We start from the raw sequence: 17,427 nt of genomic DNA, 5'->3' as shown, positions 1-17,427 counted from the left end.
AACAATAATAAAATAATAAACATTTAGATGATATAGCTACGACTTACCATCGCTGATCGCTTCCGCTCGTCCATTTCCGGTTCCATTTCCATTGCGATTCTTCAGGCCCAGAATGGCATCGATTGTGTGCCGGGGTGTCAGCGTTTGTCCTCCCGAACCGAACTTCCTGGCATTATCCTTCAGCAATTCGTTGCTATCTGTGGGGTAAAAACGTAAATAGCCATGTACAAATATATATATATATATATCTCGACCAAGAGGAATGATGGGGGAAACAGAATTAAAAGCCTGTTTGCCAACAGTTTGCCAAAGTCAATTAGGCGCACGACAGTCGACCGGCCCTATATGCGACTCTATGCAAATTTGTCAGCAATTTCGAAAGTATTAAAATTTAGTCCAGTCCACATACACACAACTTTATTTGCGATTTTAACGAGCTAAAAGCTGTAATTGCAACGCGGACCCCCGCCGTATCCCTCTCCTAATGGCCAGTTGTCACGCCGGCATGCTGGAAAGTAGGCAACATGTTGCCTGATGGCTTTATGCATTTTTAACGAAATTAAAACAAACTGTGCCAAGTGGCGACCGTGGCAGGCGGAAGGTGGCAGGTGGGAAAGTGCAGCAGGAAAATCCCTTTAATTGCCTCGTCTTGCAATTAGCTTATAATTTTCTCTCAAATTTTCCGCTGTGTTCATGTTAATGCACAAACAACAAAAAACATTGCCGCGAACACGCACACACTCAGGCATTCAGCGGAGTAGAGATTATCCTGCATGTCCGTGTCCGGCAGCAATTTGTGTTAATTAAATCTATAATCAAACAATTGCAAGCCTTTTCCGGCTAAGGCCACACGTGGAAAAAATAGGTATTAAACGAACTGTGGTACCAAATATCCCTTGAACTGTATTTTACCTAAATAATTTATGAGTCGTGTAAATTAATTGCTGATAAATAGGTATTAAGATTCTCACTTTTAGTATTTTAACATTTAATTTATATTTAATATTAGTTTTATTTTTATTATCATAAAAATAATATGCTTTTAAATCATTTAATTCTTAATTACCAATGTAAATAAATAGCTTTAGATAAATCGTTTCTATAAGTATATAAGGGTTGAATTTTAATTTATGGATTGAACTATTATATTTAGCCTTTATATTACATTAATTTAATTCTAGATTTCAGAACTTTTCAAGCAAATTCTTCAAGGGTTTAACAATTAATATGTAATTGAATTGTTTACTATTTGATCGGAACTAAAATCTTAAACAAAAGTACAAGATATATGAAGATCTATAAAACTTCTTGAATTTAATTTAATAAGCAAACTATTGTTTTTAAATCCTTCATTACTATTTATGTTGTGCATGAAAAATCTTCCTTAATCCCCCATAATCGTCATAGAAAATCTCCCCAGGGAAACCAGGAACCTTTGCCGTCGGAACATCACTCACCTTCCGCCGAGATCACAGTGTTGTTGTTGGCCAGATGGGCGGCATAGTGCTCGTGGAACTGCTCCAGGTTCTTGAACTTCTCCACAATCAGCTGGAGGTTCTTGGCGTCGCGGACATTGCCGAGCAGGTGGCGCAGGTGCTCCAGCTGCTTGGGCGGGAGCTTGTGGTTGCCGCCGCTCTGCTGCACCAGCTGCTCGAAGATGTGCTGGAATGTGGCGGCGGTGTTGGAGTTGCTGGCCAGCGAGGCATTGGTCGATCCCAGCGATCCTGGCCCGGATCCTGGTCCGGCAGCATTTGTACCTAACTTGGCGGCCGGAGTATCGGCCACTTCAAGGACTGGCGGCGTCGAGGCTTTAATATCCATTTTGGTTTTTAATTCAGGCGAGGCAGTAGTTCTTTCGTAGCGTAACGATATGGTTAATCACAGTTAAAACACCCGGGAGACACGGTTTGTATTTAATTCTTTGCACTCTTCTCTTTTAATGAAAATTCTGGCTAAATGTCAAGCATTTTAAGTCACAAGCGGGAATAACGTCTCAGCACCGAAACCAGCAGCTACCGAAACCGAAACGTTGCGCACCGTGCCAAGGCAGAGTTGGCAATAAACTCGGGAATCGAGTACAGCGACGGCTTGGGTTCAAGTTTCCAAATCAAATTGGAAACCGGTCGAGCTCACCACACCTATATATATATATGCACAGTGCCGCTGTGTGTGTGTGTGTGTGTGTGTGTGTGCCTCGAGGGGCGGAGTCTGCTCAGCAAAGAGAGCTCTTCGGAGAGCGAGAGAGAGTGCGCAGGACTCGCCAGGAGCGCACAACCCAACCCCGCCTGTGATCCGTGGTCCTGAGACTTTAACAATGGGCCAAGCCAAGTGGATTGTTTGTCGGCTGCGTAATAAAATAAACTAACTGCACTTACTGCCCTCAACTCAGCTGTCCTGCCACTGTGGCACAGGAACGGGAAGAGGCAGGAGGCAGCTAAGTCCTTGCACTTTTCCGCCCTGGAATTATGACTTTGCTGCCACAGATTTTTCGACCACAATTGCATCGGAAAACCATTTTGGGCTCAGGCCACAAAGTGTGTGTGCCGCATCGCTCTCGCTCTCTCTGTCTCTCTGTCTCTCTCTCTCTCTCTCTCTCTGTCTCCATCTTGCTCTGGCGCTTCTCCCAAGGAGCGTGAAACCTAAAACGGATACATAAGTGGATTTTGTTAATATCCTGCTATTGTTACAAATTTGCAAACTGATTGCGGCAAGCGGCATTTGTCAAGGAAATAAACTTAAAAGCATTCAGGAAGCGGCTGAACTCAGGATTTTATTTCTTATGGTAGTTATATACTGGATATCGTGAGTCTGAAACCTTAACCAGGAGCAGAACACTGGCTAATCATATTAATTAACTTTAAGGATGAGCCATATGATTTATTTGTATATATATCAATTTAAGGCATTATGCATCTTAAGGTAACTTTCATAGATATTCGATTTACAATATATATAAATTTTTATTTAAATCAGAAATCATTTCCGACCCACTAACCATATATATTCTTGATCAGCATTTACAGCTAAATCGGTCTAACAATGTCCGCTTGAAAAATACATTTTCGAAATTTTTTTAACATTTTCAAAATTTTATAAGGGGTTACATCATTAAAATTGTCAAAATTTGATAAAAAATCGAATTTTTTAAATTTTAAAACTCATTATGCAGTTTTATTAGCCTTAAAAAAACTAGCACAGAAAAGCTTTCCGAATTGAAATTAATGCATTTCTGACTGTGTTATGGGTTTTTTACTATGGGGTTGTCCAATAAAAATATCAAATAAAATAATATATGACTTTAAAGAATGCAATTTTTTCAGGTTTTCGAAGGTTTTATGTCCTATGCCTTATATCTATTAACAATTTGGCCGCTGATCCGATAGCAGACTGCAAAAGTATACAAATTTCGACTTTCCCGAGTTATATCTTGTTTATATTTTAATTTTATCCTAACAAAAGCAATCAAATATGATGTACATAGAAAATACAAGTTTAATTTGACCAACGTTTGATAATTTGCACACTATCTCTGATAATTTCACAGCTCAAATTGCAGAGATTTCTCTTATTAAAATTAAAATAATTTTATATAAATAAAGAAAATATTCTTCAGTGTTTAACCAAACAAAAATATGGCTTAAAGTGTAGTTTATGTTTACTCAAGTTATTTCTTTTCCCCTTCTCCCAAAACCAGTTTGTGTGCAGACCCTGTTCTTTGCAGCGGAAACCCCCTCTGCTCCGTGAAAGTCTCCTTCCATGGCCGACACTTGATTGTCAGCAGGGTAATAGACGCCGTCAGCCAGTTTGGGGAGGCCATTAAGCGTGGCCAATACCATTGCCATTAACATTTCTCGGGCAACTTGCAGCTTACCTGTTGTCATGAGTTGTGGTTTTTCCCCTGGACTCCACTATCGCTACACATTTCGTTCAAGGTTCGTTTCGGGCCAGTTCATTCAGCTTCTTCTCTTAGCCCTTTTACGCTAACTTCCATTACACGTTAAATGGAAATGCCAGATAACCAGAACACACAGCACACACACGCAGTCCGAGGGCCGCCTCCTTTTGGCCCAGGGATTCGATTTGTGCCAACTAATGAGCTCTTAATGCGCGTTTATTCTTACGCATAACGAGCTTGCCAAACGTAATTACGTCCTGAAACTGTGTGTGTGTGTGGGTGTGCTGGTGGAGACTCTTGTGCGCTCGCTCTGTCTGGTGGGTGGGTGTGTGCGTGTGTATCTGTGAGAGGCTGCCATGTTGGCGCGATGCTTAATTGAAGTGGAGCGACAGGCGGACGAGCTGTATCCCTGGCGCTTCCTTGTGTATCCTGTCTGTGTGCCTGTGTGCGTCGCATTCATTTGCGCCACATCCGCAACGTTAACTCGCTGCTTCGTCTGCTCTTCTCCCCCCGCACCACTTTTTGTTTTAAATTAATTTGCTTTTAATTTGCTTTATTATGTGGCAATTTCTCCTCCTTTCGCTGGCTTTAATTAGTTTGCTTTTATCGTTAAACAGTTAACGGCGACTTTCCGCCACCAAAAGCAGGCAGAGAAATGTTTTATTTCAGCCAGATTAAGTATACGCCCAGTGGGCTGTATGCGGATAATTGTATCTTTGTATCTTTCGCTCTTGGCAGCTGGCTGTGTCCCTGGCTGCACTTAGCGAAATCCTCTTATCTCTGGAAGAAGATTGGAATCTAAATGAGGCTGCGCATGCGTAAGTGGCTATGGGCAAAAAAAAAAAAAAAAAAAATAATAAAGAGGGCATTCTCCTGGAGCTGAAGAGAAGAACCAGTTTTTCCACTTCCTCCTCCATCCAGATTTCCCATTTCACCATTGGGGGCGTGGCCTCTCTCAACCGAGAGCGCTTCGGCGCATTGAGTAACCAACACATACACTTTTACACACTCGTACACACGCACACACAAACACACCAGCATGCCTTGTGGTAGACCATTGAAAAAGTGATGAAAATAACTCTCTGTCACTTTATTGGCGCTTAACGAGTTTGAGTTGATGAAGAATTTAATTTATGATGCTGCTCACACCATTGCCAAAGCGAGCAGCCCCGAAAGAGATGGCAACAAATAGTGCGAGTGAGAGGGATGAGGCCGAAAAACCGCAGAGTACAAGGCAGGGGGAGAGAGAGAGTGAGAGAGAGAGAGAGAGAGAGTGAGGGGAAAAAAGAAGAAAAATTAATGAACTCGTAACTGTCGCTTTTGCAAATTGGGCTGTGCGAGTGTGTGAGTGTTTGGTGGGACACAAAACACACTCTAACACACACACACACACACACACACACACACAGGAGGCAACAGCAGCCGACGCTGCCGGCAGACGTCAAGCTTTGATGATTTAATTTTCTGGTCTTCTAATTTAATTTTATTATAGAAATACAGACATGTGTGTGCTCGTGTGTGTGTGTGAATGAGTCGAGGGAGAGAGCTCCTTCTTTGGCGGCGCCCATGTATGTGTGTGTGTGTGCGTGAGAGTGAGTCGCAGACACAGACACAGACACACATGCAAATTCGTTAATGGAAAATGGTGGCGTTTAATTGGAAAAGGAAGTGCGCCAAAGGGCTGAGCGACAGAGACAGGCGCCGCGAGGAGGAGAGAGAGAGAGAGGGAAGGACTCGACCCGGCAAGGACTCAGTTTTCAATTCAAATTAATTTTCATGTGTGCTGCCTGCTCTCATCTTGTTATTGTCCTTTTTGCAATTCAACACTTTTTTGCTGCTCTTAGTAACGGTTACTGTTGCAATAACAGTTTTCAATTAATTTTATTTGTTTTCATTTCCATTGCCAGAAAGAATGAAAGAACAAAAAAAAAAAAAAACGAACCGGGTCGCCCGCAGAGTTAATTGAATTAAATATTCCAGCGAGATAATTACAAAATGGCGTTGATTAATCGTCAGCCGCCATATTGATTTTGCCAGCAACAATATTTAATGATTAACAATTAACATTGAACAGGGATTTTTGATGCGGCCATTTGCCGCCTTGCCGGGGCCATCCATCCTCTTTGTGCCTTAATAAAAGCAATTAAAATTCATTAGCTGCAAACACACACACACAACGACGTAAGAGAACCCACAATCACACACTAATGCCATCATGCGCTCGTTTTCTCAATTATTCATTCAATTTTGCATGCCACAAAAGCAAGAGCCAAGGCAGCCACCACCCACTTGGCACCCACACTGCGCTCCACGAGGCATCCTTCGCATACATATTCATGCGGCTAAATGAAAACGGCAACACTTAAATGCAATTTGCCTCAATTTTAGCAGCAGCCAACTTCCCTTCCCCTTCTCTTTCTTTCTGTACCTCGGCTAGCGTCTTGGCTCAGAGCGTCTTAACGTCTTTTCATGGCACTTACATCGTCATTCTATTCGTCTAATTTCATTTTCTTGCCATTTTCAGTGGAGCACAAACTGCTTGAGGATTGCTGTGGGAGCAGAGATGGGCTGGCGGTTAGGTTGACTCGGTTTACTGGCTCTGAACTGGCTTGGGTTTATTCAGCTACTGGAGGAGTTGGAGTCTGGCCTGCTTTATTCTAATTACAATCAATTAAATATGTTGATTGATATGTTTGTTTTTGCTGCGATTGAAAGACTTGGGACTTGGAGGCGGGCATCGGGTAAGGGCGGCAGGCAATTGGTTTATTGATTTGAGTGTGTTCTGGTTTTATCTACAACGGATTAAATCATGACAAGAAAGGAAGCTAACTTCGGCACGCCGAAGTTTATATACCCTTGCAGATAGAACTTCTATGAATAAAAAACCATACAATACAAATTATATATCTTTGTGTTAAAAAACAATGAAGTAAGTAATACCTGCTTTCATTTCATTCACCTATACATATTATATTTGCAGTTTTACATTCACTGATTTGCATTTTTTCTCCACATCAAACGATCGTTTGTATGGCACCTATATGATATAGTCGTCCGATTTTCATGAAATTTACCACAAAATTTAAGACTTAAATTAAATGCCTATACCTAAAATTTGATGAAAATCAGTTGAAAACTGAAAAGGTTATAAATTTAATTGTATTAATTTCTCGATCGTTCCTATGGGAGCTATATGATATAGTAGTCCGATTTTCATAAAATTTTATGCAAAATTGTAGAGTATAGTAAAATGGCTATATCTCAAATTTGATCCAATTCTATTGAAAACTGAAGAAGTTAAAAAATTTTTTATAAAAATTTTCCGATCATTCCTATGGCAGCTATATGATATAGTCGTCCGATCCGGCCCGTTCCGACATATATACGAGTGAGAGTATATAGAAGGCTAACTACAAAGTTTTATTCAGATAGCTTCAAAACTGAGAGACTAGTTTGCGTAGAAACGGACAGACGGACAGACGGACAGACGGACAGACGGACAGACGGACATGGCTAGATCGACTCGGCTGTTGATCCTGATCAAGAATATATATACCTTCACTGCGTTGCAAACTTCTGACTGAAATTATAATACCCTGCAAGGGTATAAAAATGAATTCAGATTTCGATAACCTAATTGATAGAGATTCAAGATTCAAGTGGAATATTAAGTAATACCAAACAACTAGATTAAAGTCTAGATTTAATCTAAGGAAATGAAATCTATTTATTTATAAGTTCCTTAAATAATCATAAAAGATGTATATATTTTGCTAAACACAAATATAAAATTGTGTAATCAAGACAAGAAAACAAAACGAGTAAGATAAGTAAAATTGCAAGAATTGCAGAATTCTATATCTTGTAAATTTAAGTTTTGTAGAATATTCATACTATTATTATTGTTTTTAAATTATCTAATATATAGAAATTAAAGCCATGGGATCTAGAGTCTTGTGCTATTAGTTACAGTATACATTTATATTACCAATGTAAAATACTTTTGTACAAGTTTCCCTAAATACTAAAATAGAATAAAATATTAAAATACCTTTCTCTATTTCCCATATTCTACAGTTTCAAACTATTTATTTGCATATTATTTGCATTTTAGTGTGTCATTTTCATCTAATTCAACACCAACATAATCACAATCCTCCGATCTATACACAAACTCCGCCACACAAGTATGGAGAGTAATTATTGCCATTCTGGGAAAAATTGCATTAATTTTCTAACAAAACATTTTCATATTAATTGAACATTTTGTGTGCAATCAATTTGCATATCAAGCATTAATAAATGGAATTATACGTTTTTAATTGCATTTCTCAGACAAAAGTTTTAGTTTTGGCCAAAAAATAAATGGTTTTGTTCATGTGAATGTCGAAAGCCGCACACACATACATATGTATAGCCGAAAACGAAAAGCGCGACCGAAAAATTAAGCTTTATTTGTGGAAATTGCAATTCAATTAAGTTTTCAAAACATGCAAATTGCGAATGGGCGCACAGCACAAATATTGACACAGACACAGAGCGGATCGGACCGAAACTTGTTTGTATAATTTCATTAGCGTTGATTTGCAGCAAATGCAATTGCAGTGAAATTCACTTGGCCTGCCATTGATTAAACAAGTCGTCGACATCGAGGCCTCTGCTCCATGGAGCATGGAGCATCCCACCCTGTCCCATGTGGAGGCACCAAATCGCATTCGATCCGGGCCAGACCCCCCTTTTGACTCCGACTCCGGGATAAAAACTAATTACAGGGCAATAGTCCGTTGTCGCTGCTCGAAAATGTTCCATCTATGGTTAGGCGCCAACCGATAATTATAAGCCTGGAAACTGGAACTCTGATTGCCAAGCAGCAGCTGTAATCGATGGAGAGGGGAGGGGGCAGGAGATGAGGGTGCTTCGCCGCAGGAGGCCCAAAACCCAATCCCATTCGAATTCGCATTCGCATTCGCATTCGCATACCATTCCAGTCCCATTCCCCGTTGCCAATCTCAATCCCAATCCCAGGGCAAACATGTCCGCAACAGTTTCCGCTGCACTAACGAAATTACAGACGCAGGACCCACACGCATTCGCACACGCTTACACACACAGAGCCTGCGTGTCCTGCGGCGATTTTGCGCACAGGAAGCGTAGCAGGCTCAGGACCCAGCCACAGCTAATGCTAATGCTAATGCTCTTTGAACGACTAATTAGTGGATTACTATATAAGCACACTATTTGCCATGCAAACGGCAACCTCCAGGAAATTGTGCGGAAGACTGTCCAGGACCAAAACCATAGACAGAACTGAAACAGGACTAATTATCCAGGCCTCAAAGATGGGGGCAGTCCGGGTTGAAGCCCCATAAAGGGAATAATTTACTTCTCATTACCTAAAGTTATGTTTTACCATTATTTAAATTTCCTTATGTGCTTTAAATCAGTGCTCAGTCGAAGATCTTCTAATTATAATAATAATAAATGTTTATAAATAAATAAATATTTGGCAGATGCTGGATGGATATGTTCTTGATAAACTACACAAATACTTGTACATAAGGACTTATGAAACTTTTCTATAAATTTTAGGATTTAACAACCAACGATCAATAGCTATATTGATTCATGTAAACCGTTCGATCTTCGAGTGGCTGAACGGGTCTTGCATTATTCCCAATACGTCCTCCGCGTCTGTCTCTCAGCTGGCGGAACTCATTCAATTGGCGTTCACTAATGGCCAAGGTCACTGGTTGGATGAACCACTCTGCCCCGCGGTGGCACGGTGGCTCAGTTAGCGATCCATGATAGCTATAGAACTCGTTGTGAAAGGCGGGCATCAGGTAAGTGAGTGGAAAAGGAGGAATCTCCACCGTCTGACCGGCTTGCTGCACGGCCACAAGATGCTGGACGAGCACGTCCAGGAACGGATTATCCTCGGACAGATCGAACAGGTAGGATATCACGAGTATGCCCTGTGACGAAGCGCAGTGCTGGCTGTCGGCATCCGTGTGGAGGCACTGCATCTCCAGGGCGCTGTGGCGATTATCAATAGAATGCTCCGATCCGTTTGAACTAAACCAACTCCAGCGGAAGGTGATCTCCCAGAGGTGGAAGCGGCCTAGCAAGTCTGCGCCATAGATGGAAGGCGTTTGTCCCTCGAAAGCAGCTCGCAGGACGAGAGTATGCCCATTATTCTCCAAGCGGATGCCCAGAGGCATGACATCGTACAGGGACCAAGTCAGAGGTGTGTCAAAGCAGTTTGTCTCCAAGCATCGCACATCTATGTTGATGGGGCTCTGGTTGTTAATTGGCGCATTCCAGGTGTGTGGTCCCCGAACCCAGTCGTAGTCAAAGGATTGCTGAGAGACGCGAGAACCGCATTCCGCCACTTGATAGTGAGTGCCACCTGCAAGATGATCTCTCCTAGAATCCTGATTTCTTCCAGCACTCCTTTCATTCTGTGCACCCAATTCCTCATCCGCACATGCATCGCAAAGTTCGGTGGTCGTGCGGATGACCACCAATACCAGAAAGGCCGCCACAATGGCGGCGACAATCTGGAAGAGATTGTTGTCAAACCAACTAGGTAAATCATCCATCCAGCACTGGAACTACTTCAGCATCACTCGTGGAAAATATGAACCAAGCAAGGAAAGTTTTTTTGGGGGGGAAATGTTAGCTACCAAGCGGGTGATAGCAAAATACTGGCCTTCCTGGCTCAGAAAATTTCTAATTAAACCCGCTGAAAAGTTAATTATTTTGGAAAACAAATTGGGCGGACAGCAATTTTGTGCGAAAACATTTGCAATTTGTTTGCATTTGTATTTTGCATAAATTAATTACGCACAAAACTCTCTTCGGCGGCGGAAATTGCTTGCACAAATATCCTGTGAGGCTCCCGCGCGTTGCTCTCCTCTCCCGTAACCCTTCTCTGTTGCATTTTGGGAAATTAATTAGTTTTGTATGTACAAAATAGGCGAAATGAGCACTAGGAGCCAAACGGAAATTATTTTCAGCTCTCCGACGACACCTTTTGTGCAGTGGCCGGCAGGAACTACACCGAAATTAATTACCAATAAATATTCAACATTAACTTGGGTTTTTCGGGGTTTTTTAAGTTGCTAGTGATGGTCTAAACTTATTAGAAATGAATTAAGGGTTTCTCAATATTATTTTAAGATCAGGGGAATTCCCAAATTTGTCGAGAGTTTGGCTTCCGCTTTTACGTATATTACGAATATCCTTGCTTTGTTAATAATTATAATATTAGTCTAAACTTCGTTAATGAAGACATGTTTACAGCTTCATTTAATATTGTTTTGAATTGTTTCCTCTGCTTGTAACTTGAGACTTCTCGGCCATCTCTGATTAGCATAAAGTTATCAAAATCCAGACACGCCCATAGCCACAGGACAGGGATCAGGGGTGAGTTGCCCCTGCGATTCAATTATGACATTTTTCTGATCAATTCGTTTGGCTTTGATTTGATTTCATTTTCCTGCACTTGTGCAGGGCGTTGACGTTTGCCAAATGTTACAAATTCTCCGCGTCTGACTTCTCCGCCTCTTCAATCTGTGAAAGTGGACCTGGATCTGGACCTCGCCATGGCCTGGGATAAGTCCCGAGGCCATGCGAGTTGCACGCAAATTGAGGGGTAAGCATGTGGCATAAACGGAAACACTAACATCGTTAGGCGAGTCCTGCCAGAGGGTGGCGAAATAACAAAATACCCAAATAACGAAATAACAATCATAAATAACCATTTTTGAGCGAAAGCAGACACAGGACCCGCGGCAGTTGTTTTCATTTATGACCGAATGACTCGATTTTTATGGTCGCTTAGGGTTAATTGAGGCTGTATCTGCAGCCCGGGGGGGTTGCTCGTTACATAATATTTGTTTTGGTTACATGGTTTAATATCCGGTGTACATAGACTACTTAAGTGGGACATTTACAAATCAGAGTTAGATATGTAGTGATTGTTACTAAAGGATAATATTAATAACTATGATTATATGCATTTCTAAGTGTTCTATAAAAATACTACCAGTTTCTATACCCTTGACCAATCACCTCTTCTTGTCCGTACAATTCACTTAACTCAGGAATAAGAGCGAATAAAAGCGAATAAAAAAAAGGACTGCAACTGCAATCCTGACACTCACAAACATGCGAACGAAATTTCCGTTTCCGTTGTGGGGGGAAACTTTGTTAAAGCGACGCGAAAATGGAGCCAAAGAGAAATCGCTGGCGCAGGATAATGCAAACGAAATTTGTCTCACTTTGAATTCGATTGATTTGTCTGCCTGTGAGGCTCGATAATATCCTCTTAAATCACTTAACCACATTTGCCGATTACTGTGCGCACAGAAGAATGTCCTGGCAGTCGGGCGCAGCGGGAGCCCTGGGTGCGGTGTAAATTTTCACACATTATTCCAGGATGCCAGTACACAAGGACGAGACAATTACTAGGTTCCGATAACATTGTCTAGTGGGATTTTCTCCACCTAGGCAGCCGTCTCTGTTTTGCGCACAGCTGATAATGTTAATATGCGCCGCAGGACATCAAACACGGCGCAGGCGAGGGATCAGGACGAGGTATTGAGGCCACTCAACTTTGTTTGGCCAATCCGCTTATGTCCTTTCACTCGTCTCTCGCATACATTCCAAGGGTCAGGATTATGAGTTGTGTGTGATTTTTAAGTGAACAACGTAGGTCCTGCCGCAGGAGTTGGTGGGTTGTGTGAGAGTATTTAGTTCCTTCACCGCAAAAAAACTTCCTCAAGATCGTTTTGCGGCCATGTTGCCTTTTGTAAACCTCTCTCTCTCTCTCTCTCTCTCTTTGCTCTCCTCAGCTGCCTGCGAATGTGATCCTGATCCTTGTCGCAGCATGCGTCCTTTCACTACCTTTGTGTTGTTTTCACAGCCTCCAGCCACAGTTGCCCTCATTAGCAGCTTAGGGGCGTTGCCGTGTTTTGCTTGCTTGTTTACAATGTTTGCTACTTGCCCGGCACAATAATGTCCTTGTTTCCGTCTGAAAGACACTTCTTTCGGTGCGTGCAGATCGCTTCCGCCTCAATGGGAACAAGAGGTTCCTGCGAGACCGATCCATTAAATAATAGTATCATTGCCATGCACAAAAACCGAAGAACGCCTACAGGAACCGTGGCTCAACAGGGGTGGAAAGCGGTCTGGGGATGATTGTTCAAATCAAATCTAGCGTTGCGATCGCTCGCTAATTTAGTTCGCAATCAATCGATCTAATTGATCTGCTTCAGTTGACAATGCTTTTAAAGGATTTTATTAGCACTTGTGGAGCTATAATTAAAGGTCCATTACGTTGGTTTTATAATAATAATAATAAAAATAAAACCTATCTATTCCAGTAGTTTAAAAGTTTAGTAGTAGTAGAATCTTGAGCTACATGGTATTATAATTTCACCATCTGGGCAAGGTTTTGTCTAAAATTATACAACATAAGAATAAGCAATTCTATAAAATAGAAACCATTGGTGCAAACATCATCAAAATATAAAAAAAAAACGAATTAAACAAAATTGATCGAAGTAAAGTACTCTCTAAAATTGAATGTGGAAAAAGTGGAAACTTCAAATTTAAAAATCCAAATCCACCACTTGGGCTTGGTGGATTTATGTTCCAATGTTTCAACATTGTAAACAAGGTGGCGCTAGCAAAAATTATATTCATCTACTATTTCTAGGTACATTTTACTTTTTTTACGGGTTCGGAAACACGCTAGCCTAGGTACTAAAAGAAGGGACATGTACATATCTGGTCCATGAACCAAAAGCTCGCCCCCTAAAAAGTAAAATAAAATAACAGAAAAAAATTTTAAAAAGTAAATTTAATTTTGTGTTTCCCTAAAGTCAATTATTTTTCTTTGTAATTTTTTGTTTCAATTTTCTGTATCAATTTTTCGACAATTAACTTAAAACTAGCAGCATTAGCCGTAAAGGAGCTTGAAATGGCTTCAAACGAAAGCCAAAATAAACAAAGAAAATGGAAAGAGCCGACAAATGTTAAGCAAGAATAATGCGTTACACGGAACTGCACTAAGCACAACATTTTCGGTTTTACGCTGCTCAGCTTTTGCCCGTATTTATCCATCTTTTATGCGCCTCCTTGCAGCGCAAATCGAGTGAAAGGACACTTCTAGGACCGATGAGATGGAGGAGCAGCCTTTAAACTACCCTCCCCCCTCACCACCCCGTACTGGTTGTCTGTCAAGAAGGCCAAAATCCTTTTTTGGCCTAGACAAATTACCACCGAGCTCGCCAGTTCTCTCCAGCGGAGAGTCATCACTCAGAGCCGGAGAACAGTAAAAATCGTTTTGGGTCCTCGTAGCTCCACAGCTCCGTGGCTATGAAAGGCTACGACAAAAAATGGACTCCAACCCGCATATGCCTCCGTGCTAATTAGGCCTGTCCTGGGGGACATCCAACTGGACCTGGGCCAATTAAATGCTTAAGCTGACTTTTCGGTTCGAGCTTGTCATAAATTTTGACTGATTATGCGTATTCGTCTTTGTCGTGGTGCTCCTCCTTCTCCTGCTGCCGTTGCAAGGATGCTCATGCTCCTCGTCAGGATCCTTCGACACAAGTACTCGTGACAACTGAAGAAATTTCTGCGGCATGCAAACCTCCACCTCCCAAGTGTCCGACGCAATTCATCATTCAATTAAATTGACCGCAAAGAGCCGCATTTCACATCGCTCAGTTCGTCGACATCGCCTTGGGTTAAGTTTTAAAGTTGCCCCAAGTCAAATCCTTTAATGCGCTGCCAGCAGTCGCTGCAATCGATTATCCTTTCAATAAAATACCGCGGCCCGAAAGAAAACAGAAAAAAAAAACCAAAAACACAAACTTTTCCCCCGCATTTTCGGGGATATCTTTTGAGGTTGATTTATGCTCTGGCTTAAAAGCGAATTGTTGTGAGCTGCTAACTGGAAATCTGTTTGACTGCACGTACTTGTTGGTCCTCCACATACATCCCCGTCCTCATCCCCATTCTCCTGCCTTCCCCTGCGATGTCCTGGCCAGGCTTAAACGATTGCCAAACAAAGTCGAAAAGGCGTCGTGCATGTTGAGCGTATCCTTTGCATTTGAGCTGCGTTTTTTGTGCCCAGGCTCTTGGTATGCCGGGCCAGGCATCTCAAGGATCTCGGAGCTGTCCTAGTCACAGTCACTATCCTCTCCTAAGCTTTGGCCAAAATGATTTACGACCCGCTCATGCCGAGCATTCAAAATTCGATCTAATTGAGACCTCCTCCAGATGAATTAGCTCTCGGCAAATATTGTGAAATTCAACTACTCCAAATAAAATACAATATACGATATTCTTTCTAGTTATTTGATTTTTGTTGTTGCCTTTGTAGATTTCTTTCGATTGCGCCTTTGGTTAATTAACACACCAAAAATTTGATATGTGCTTCATAGCAAAAAGTAAAAGAAATGAAAAATAATGTAGAAGCTCTAATCAGTGAATCTAACACCGAATTGAGATGTTATCACGATTTATTCAGCTTGTTTACTTTATAATACACTAACAAAAACAGTTCAGATTGGAGGTTTATGATATGTAGATGTAAAAACATATTCTAAGCTGTATTTTATTATTATTTGTTTAAAGGTTCGATTTTAAATTACACTCCAATCGAATGGTTAGTTGAAATCATATTGTTTTATAATTTTGTTGACAATGGCAATAAGTAAGAGATAGTTTAATATCATACAAACTCACACGAAATTTCTATACCCTAGCAGTGAAAACTGAGACTCGATATTATTTATATTTTATAACACAATTTGTTGCACAAATCATTAAAAAACTCATAACTAAGCCAAAAATGCCTACATTTTAATACGGAAAGCTGTTCTATGCTAGTTTTTAGCAGATTAACAAAGCTGCATACTTAATTTTAAATATTAGAAAATTGAAATTTTTATCAATTTTTGACAATTTTAACCCCTTATCTTTTTTTCAAATTTCGACAAAATTGCGAAAATTTATTTTTCGACCAGACATGGCTAGATCACACCCCTTTTGACGCTGATCAAGAATATATGTGATTTATAGGGTCGGAAATGACTCCTTCACTGCGTTTTAATCTTCTGACTGAAATTATATTCGGCAAAAAGGTATAAAAACAGACAATTTTCTTAAAAATTCTAAATTTTGCACATATCATAATTAAGCCAAAATAGCAATAATTTTGACTCGGAAAGCTTTTCTGTGCCAGTTTTTATAGCACTAACAAATCTGCATACTGCGTTTGTTGATGCTGTTACAAGTTTCCGAATAAAATTATAATAACCAGCAGAAAGGTATAAAAATAGAAAATTTTCTTCCTAAAATCTTAGTTTAAAAAACTCATAACTATGCCAAAAAATCATTAATTTCAATTCGGAAAGCTGTTCTATGCTAGTTTTAATTAGGGTTATAAATCTGCATACTCAATTAATAATTTTAGAAAATTAAAATTTTTTCCAATTTTTAAAAATTTTTAACGATGTAACCCCTTATAAAATTTTGAAATTTAAAAAGAAATTTCGAAAAATTATTTTTTATCCTGACAAGTCTAAATCGACTCAGCTTTTAATGCCGATCAAGAATATATATGAATTATAGGGTCGGATATGACTCCTTCACTGTGTTACAAGTTTCTGACTAAAATTATAATACTTTGCAAGGTTATAAAAATGATTGTGATTTGTATCTTCAAGTTCAAGATTTTTATACATTTTTTTATCACAAACAAATTTATAAATGCTGTTTATCTTATCATTGTTTTTTTTTTTAATTACGGGGACTTTAAACTCAAAAAATTTTTTTTTTTGAATATTTTATTTATAAAATACAGTTTTCTTTTAAATTTTTGTTTTACAAATCTATTGCCCCAAAACGCCCAATTTAATAAATTAATGTTAGCTATACTTGCAAAGTTTAATTATTCTTACATATTTGTAAGGCTTCCCGATAAAGGCTATAAAATTACTACCAAATTGAATCAATGAATAGGAATTCGTATTTATGAACTAAATTATTGTAATTGTATTTATCTTTTAGTTTACAGAGGAATTATTATTTTTTTTTTAATATAATTCATTTCAAGTAATATATATCATTAGACGTTTCATTAATTTATATATATATATATATATATATTTCTTGAAGTGTATTTAAATGAGACCCTAAATGATGTGGGCATTTAATAAGTCACCTAGTGGTTCCCATTTAATTAATTTTGAATTGGCGGTCATCATTATGTATTTATTGGGTAAATTCCTCCTTTAATATTATGACAAAAAGATATATCATCTTCGTATCAAAACCCCTCAGAGAAAAGTCATATGTTTCCCCCTTTTCTCCACGTCTTTTTTCAGCGTATTTTTTGTGTTTCTTTATTTTTTACTTTGAGTTTTTAATTAACGCCCTCCATTCAGTACGTCATCTGTTGGTGTGAGTGCTTGTGTGTGTGTGTGTGTGTGTGTGTGTGTGAAGCGAGCGAAGAG

General features: G+C 39.9%; 2 protein-coding genes across 3 annotated transcripts in view; both read right to left on the bottom strand.

The window, feature by feature from the left end:
* The window catches only part of Rx (Retinal homeobox domain-containing protein Rx), a 46,221-nt gene that overhangs the window by 20,330 nt on the left and 8,464 nt on the right, over positions 1-17,427 (bottom strand). Inside the window, exons 1-2 of one of the 2 annotated variants that reach the window (XM_020951185.2) lie at positions 1,458-2,524; positions 48-197 (exon numbers count right to left, since the gene is read on the bottom strand). In XM_020951185.2, coding sequence (XP_020806844.2) covers positions 48-197; positions 1,458-1,821 — 514 coding nt within the window. In that variant the 5' untranslated portion in view covers positions 1,822-2,524. Of the gene's footprint in view, positions 1-47; positions 198-1,457; positions 2,525-17,427 lie in introns of those variants that run through there. The other variant, XM_086828054.1, reaches the window with a different exon arrangement.
* On the bottom strand, positions 9,356-10,611 carry CAH15 (Carbonic anhydrase 15). Its single transcript, XM_020951188.2, has one exon. It carries the CDS (start codon positions 10,492-10,494, stop codon positions 9,502-9,504), a length of 993 nt encoding a protein of 330 aa, XP_020806847.2. The 5' UTR covers positions 10,495-10,611; the 3' UTR covers positions 9,356-9,501.

The sequence above is a fragment of the Drosophila serrata genome, unplaced genomic scaffold (assembly GCF_035046125.1).
Source record: "Drosophila serrata isolate PLE 108 unplaced genomic scaffold, ASM3504612v1 contig_184, whole genome shotgun sequence".
Classification (NCBI taxonomy): Eukaryota; Metazoa; Arthropoda; class Insecta; order Diptera; family Drosophilidae; genus Drosophila; species Drosophila serrata.
This window is presented reverse-complemented; position numbering and strand designations above follow the sequence as displayed.

Bases quoted from the DNA above. Each gene is read 5' to 3' on its own strand.
- CAH15 (XM_020951188.2), bottom strand. From the start codon at position 10,494: ATGGATGATTTACCTAGTTGGTTTGACAACAATCTCTTCCAGATTGTC.